The sequence below is a fragment of the Rhinopithecus bieti genome, unplaced genomic scaffold (genome assembly GCF_001698545.2).
Source record: "Rhinopithecus bieti isolate Rb0 unplaced genomic scaffold, ASM169854v2 scaffold_17667, whole genome shotgun sequence".
NCBI classification, from domain to species: domain Eukaryota; kingdom Metazoa; phylum Chordata; class Mammalia; order Primates; family Cercopithecidae; genus Rhinopithecus; species Rhinopithecus bieti.
This window is the reverse complement of record NW_016809668.1, coordinates 1,607,066-1,613,390: the sequence shown is the minus strand read 5'-3', so window position 1 is coordinate 1,613,390 and position 6,325 is coordinate 1,607,066. Positions and strand designations below refer to the sequence as shown.

At 38.9% G+C, this 6,325-nt stretch overlaps 1 protein-coding gene across 1 annotated transcript in view; it reads right to left on the bottom strand.

Annotated features, from left to right (window-relative positions):
* The window catches only part of DENND4C (DENN domain containing 4C), a 158,242-nt gene that overhangs the window by 33,346 nt on the left and 118,571 nt on the right, over nt 1-6,325 (bottom strand). The window contains exons 20-21 of the mRNA XM_017890091.1: nt 3,365-3,487; nt 1,739-1,885 (exon numbers count right to left, since the gene is read on the bottom strand). Coding sequence (XP_017745580.1) covers nt 1,739-1,885; nt 3,365-3,487 — 270 coding nt within the window. The remainder of the gene's footprint in view (nt 1-1,738; nt 1,886-3,364; nt 3,488-6,325) is intronic.

Below are 6,325 nucleotides of genomic sequence, written 5' to 3'. Positions count from 1 at the left end.
TTTTCTTTTTTATCCATTGCTTTTTACTGTAGTCACATCATTTGTTTTGTTAAAAAGCATAAAAATATCTGGGAGCTTCAAGGAAAAAAGCTGTCTTAGATAAGATCTTCCTTTTAAACTTCAAGATTGATTTCAAGGTTCTTTTTAATCTTTCAAGTTAGTACTAATAATCATAATTATATAAATTAATCAGAATAAGCATTTAGAGATACTCTTTTAAGCCTTAATGGGAATTAAACTAGCCTATTTTACAACTCAAAATATGTACCTGCTTTGAAAGCTGTTCCCAATATTTGAGAAACAAATCTTTGCAAATATTATTGGTTCTCACAGTATTTCCAGGAATTTAACAGCACGTTTTATTCAATGTTAAAAAAAAAATTGCTACACTGACAAAAGCCCCATTATCCTCACCCTTCATTCTTAATATGAAAATAAGTTAAAAGGGAAGGAAACACAGCAGTCCACAATGCCCAGTTCAATATTTTGAGAGGACGCTAAGCCTCTGACAAAGAAAACTCTTCCCTCCTTTTCCCCAGCATCTCTGCTATCAAGAAGTTGGGAAAATGGGATCTGCAATGTATATATCAATTATTTTCTCAAAAAACCTTTAGTGGCCGGGCGCGGTGGCTCAAGCCTGTAATCCCAGCACTTTGGGAGGCCGAGACGGGCGGATCACAAGGTCAGGAGATCAAGACCATCCTGGCTAACATGGTGAAACCCCGTCTCTACTAAAATACAAAAAACTAGCTGGGCGACCTGGCGGGCGCCTGTAGTCCCAGCTACTCGGGAGGCTGAGGCAGGAGAATGGCGTGAACCCGGGAGGCGGAGCTTGCAGTGAGCTGAGATCCGGCCACTGCACTCCAGCCTGGGCGACAGAGCAAGACTCCGTCTCAAAAAAAAAAAAAAAAAAAACCTTTAGCCCCACCACCTCTTGAGCACTAACCAAACAAGTAATGAGTGAAACTCAGAGTCACAGTAAATACAAAAAGAAAAGACTTTAAGAACAGGAGTACTTTTACATTGGTTTAAGAAGCTGAACAAATTAATTTCTGTAAAGTCATACAATAGATACATCTTCAGACAAGACAGTCAACTTTAGAAAAGTGAACTGCAGCCACCACTAATGAAGGGCAAAGGATTTAGGCCAATTTCATCATCTTTTAAAATCATATACTTAGACGTGTGCCAGAAGAGTCTCGGGAGGCCTATATATAATGAAAGTAGAAAACTCAAATTCAAGGGAGTCATACACACAGTTATTTAGCACAAACACTTAATCACAAACAAAAAGTGGCTTGGGGTACCTATAACAATGGCCAAAATCAAAGACCCACTGGCATAGCTGTGTAGAGCGGAAATGACGTGAATCTTTTTCTTCCATTTCCCTTCAGTGATAGGAATTAGCCGGCCACTCATAAGCCCTCTGGAATTTGATCACACCACTGCCTCTCTGTTCATGATGCATACAGGAAGCCCTACAAGTACACTTTCTCATTATCTAAAATGAGAAAGAGTGGCCAAACGGAGAACAGGCACCACAACAGGAAAGGGTATTCTAAGTAACAATTAAACCCTTTAAATAACAATATTTTCAATTTCTTTAGCTGATTTAGAGAATTCAAAAGTCCCTTCTGGCTCTTTAGCATGTTCATTACAATTATAATGTCATTAAAGACACATACGTATCTATAGATGTTTATTTTAAATATTTAATAACCAAAATGTAAAGACTCACCAGTGCTACTTTTCCTGCTGCTGATATCAAATATACCAGACGGAACTTTCACAATACTGCTGCCCCATGCAGGAGATTCAGTAGGACTGTGAGGCTCTGGACTAGGTTGTGAATGTTTTGCCACAATAGCAGAGGCATCACACACCTCTGGAAAAAAAATATTTGGATGTTATCATTCCTACTTTTGCCAATATTAAACAGAAACCATATACTTTTACATATTGTATGTATTTTTCTCCAACAGTCAGTGTGTATATTTTACTTTAGACACAAAGTAAAATAGACTGTGTCTGGTTTACTTTATGCCATAAATGCTGCCATTAACTGAAATGCTTTGTTTAATCATTCAGTAATCCTAACATAAATGTTCTTTAGTGAATCAATAAAGTCTCTGGCCTTCAGTTCTCCTTCTCATCACTTGGCAAGCAGGAGAGGGGCTTGCTTCTCCAAAACTCTGGAGTATAAAATAAGTAACATTAAAGAAAGTATACTTTTGTGAAAGAGAACAGGAAGAGTGTCTTATTCCATGAGCCAAAATATTCCTCCATACTTTCATAAAATGATTACAACAAATTATCTCTGCCTTAATGAGCCCTATAAAACCAGGAAAACCACATAGACTTTTTTTTTTTGAGATGGAGTCTTGCTCTTAAAATCACCCGGGCTGGAGTGCAATGGCACAGTAGCGGCTCACTGCAACCTCCGCTTCCCAGGTTCAAGCGATTCTCCTGCCTCAGCCTCCCCGGTACCTGGGATTACAGGTGTCTGCCACCATGCCTGGCTAATTTTGTATTTTTAGTAGAGACAGGGTTTCGCCACATTGGCCAGGCTGGTCTCGAACTCCTGACCACATGATCCACCCACCTCAGCCTCCCAAAGTGCTGGGATCACAGGCATGAGCCACCGCACCCAGCCCACATAGACTATTTTTAACCTACCAATGAAAACTATGCACCTAGATATTTGAAGGACTGCTAGTGAAAGAGCCTTTCAGAATTAAAAATGGCACTAAAATAGAAGTTTTGATGACTCAAAGTTCAGTCCTGGTTCTGTCAAAAGTAGCTATGTAAATTTGGCAAATACCTCAATGGGTCATACTTTCCTGCAAAATTAAGGGCTGACCTACAGAGTGTCATGGCTCACACCTGTAATCCCAGCACTTTGGGAGGCTGAGGCAGGAAGATCACTTAAGTTCAGGAGGTCAAGATCAGCTGGGCAACATGGCGAGACTTTGTCTCTACAAAACATAAAAAAATTAGCTGGGCATGGTGGCACGTGCCTGTGGTCCCAGCTGACAGGGGACTGAGGCAGGAGGATCATGAGGCCAGGAGATCAGGGCTGCAGTAAGACATGTTCTCGCCACTGCACTCAGCCTAGGCGAGAGAGCAAGGCGCTGTCTCTAAAACAAAAAAAAAAAAAAAGAAAAAGAAACAGAAACAAAAGTCTCTTAAATTTTAAAACTTCAGAGACTACCAAAATCTACCTTATATAACAGTACATAGCATCTTAGGAGCCAGACCTTACATTTGTGAAAATAATCATCAAAGCTATCAACTAAGATACACTTTTAATTATTAATAATGCAGGTATTATTCTAAGTAAAGTTCGTAAATATCAGGACTTAACCTTCTGTTTGCATTTTTGTTTTAGTTATCAATTCTTTTGCTGCTTGTTCTTCAGGCACATGAATTTCTGCATCATCCTTTATAAGTTCATCCTTAGACCCATATCCTTGGTCAGACTGACCACCTGTTAAAAAGAATGCAGACTTACATATAAATGTTTTCATATACTTATAATTCATATATAAAATATCAAAAGAAAATTCCAGGCCGGGCGCGGTGGCTCAAGCCTGTAATCCCAGCACTTTGGGAGGCCGAGGTGGGCGGATCACGAGGTCAGGAGATTGAGACTATCCTGGCTAACACAGTGAAACCCCATCTCTACTAAAAATACAAAAAAATTAGCCGGGCATAGTGGCGGGCGCCTGTAGTCCCAGCTACTCGGGAGGCTGAGGCAGGAGAATGGCGTGAACCCGGGAGGCGGAGCTTGCAGTGAGCCGAGACGGCGCCACCGCACTCCAGCCTGGGGGCAGAGCGAGACTCCGTCTCAAAAAAAAAAAAAAAAAAAAAAAAAAATTCCACTGACCTACACAATTACGGTCAGACAAAACGAAGACAAGAAAGCACACAAGGAACACAGAACATTTTAAAAATAATGATAAGTCGCAAAGAACAGCAGAAACAGGAACATCAAAGACTAAACACATTTGGAAGCACTACATCTTAATTTCTTCATCTGTAAATTAAAAAGATGTAGACAAGATGTTTGGAAAAGTGTCTTTTGAAGAGTATCTACAGAATGCTACCTTCTCTGTAAGAAAAAAACACACATACAACTGCTTACTTTTGCAAAAAGAAATGCAGGAAAAATAAACCAGGAAACAGTAAAGATGGGGTTTACTGTTGGGGGGTTGGGGGAAATAAGATGCAATGAATAAAGAGGGATAAGACTTCCCTATGTATAGTTTATGGTATTGTTTTTATCTCTGGAGATATAATACACTTCTGCATGTTAAAAAAAATTAAATCAGTAAGATAAAGGGGGTGCAACTGAATGCAAATGGAAACAAATGAAGCCAACTATATTTCCCATGAAAAACATAACCACACTGAAAGGGCCAGGCGAGGACTAATCCAAGTAACTTTGAACACATTATTTTGAATATCCACCTTAAGCCTAAGAGTAATAGTCAAATCCTGAACTGCTTAGTAGGTTTGTTTTTCACAGAGAAATGGGTGTGACAATTCTGAAAATTATTTTTTATGTACAGTACACATATTTTCTAGCTTAGGAAAAGAGTTTAGAAGCAGTAACACTGTGGTAACAGTGATCCCAAATCTTGGCTTCTAAAATCTGTTCCCCATGAACAAGAACCTGGGGTCCCTAAAGAAATGGCTGATTCCAGAGTTCAGACAGAGAAGGTATAAGATTGAGCTAGAACATTTTGTTGTGCCAAAAAGGTAGTGTTCAGAAACATAATGGGAGAATATCTAAAGGACATAAAAAACAGCTTAAAGGAGCTTCCACTGGCCAACACAGGGATAATGTGAGGACCAAATAAGGGCAGTAATGAATTATACTTCAATGAATAAAACAGGAACCCATCAGTCCATACTGATAATAAATAAGAAAAAAAACAGAGAATGGAGAATTTTCCATATACTAGAACATCGTCTCCTAAATTTGAAAACAGTGATAGAATTGGCAAAATCACCACTTTGTAGCCATCACAGTAATGACTGGTTCAGGCAAGCATCATCAATGGATGCCAAATTTAAAAGAGTGTCATGAGAAAGGATATTAGCACATTGTCTCAGAGTGTCCTTCCAAAAATAGCTTATTATCTGAGAGGAAGAAAAAGATTATAGTAACTATCCACAGAGAAATCAGACAATAGTGAGACTAAGTGATCCAAATTAATTATCACCGATGAAGGTCAGACTGTGTGTGCCTGTAGGATGTGACAACCTGAGAAGTATTCAACATCATTTATGTATCACACCCAAGGATGCATAACCTAATCGCTAGGAAATAACAGACAAACCCAAGTTAAGAAACATTCCACAAAATAATTAAAATGAATTCTTCAAAAAGGCCAAAGTCATAAAAGATTTTTTAAAAGGCTAAGGAACTGTGCCAGGTTAAAGAAGACTAAAGAAAAGGAGTTAAAGTACCACAAGGAACACTGGGATAACTGACAAACTTGGAATATAAACTATGAAGTAGTTTATCAATGTTTTCTTGAATTTGGTAACTAAAGTGTGGTTATATATAAGAGAAAATACCACTGAAATAATAAAGAGGTAAAAGGGCAAGATGTATGTAACCTGCTCACATGATTTAGGAAAAAGAAATGGTATGTGTATGCATACCGAATGAAAATAATAAAGCAAATGTGGCAAACTAAAAAGGAGGGAATCTAGATTAAAGATATGAGAGTTTTCTGTATTATTCTTGCAACTTTTCTGTAAGTTTGAAATTATTTCAAATATTTTAAAAGTCTGTTTTGACTTTAAAGTTCTACAATTTAAAATCAAGGCCGGGCGCAGTGGCTCAAGCCTGTAATCCCAGCACTTTGGGAGACCGAGACGGGCGGATCACAAGGTCAGGAGATCGAGACCATCCTGGCGAACACGGTGAAACCCCGTCTCTACTAAAAATACAAAAAAACTAGCCGGACGAGGTGGCGGCGCCTGTAGTCCCAGCTACTCGGGAGGCTGAGGCAGGAGAATGGCGTGAACCCGGGAGGCAGAGCTTGCAGTGAGCTGAGATCCAGCCACTGCACTCCAGCCTGGGTGACAGAGCGAGACTCCGTCTCAAATAAAAACAAAACAAAAAAAAGAATGTAAATAAGAGTCCAGAGTGAGAAGAGGAAAATCATAGTCACCAAAGAGAGTTTAGTCAATAATAAGAGAAAATTTCAACATCAGAAAATCTATCAAATGGTTTATCTCAAAAACTACAGCACAAAAGTCTTAGGATAATCTTGATAAAGAATATACACTTAAGTTCAAATTTATTTGT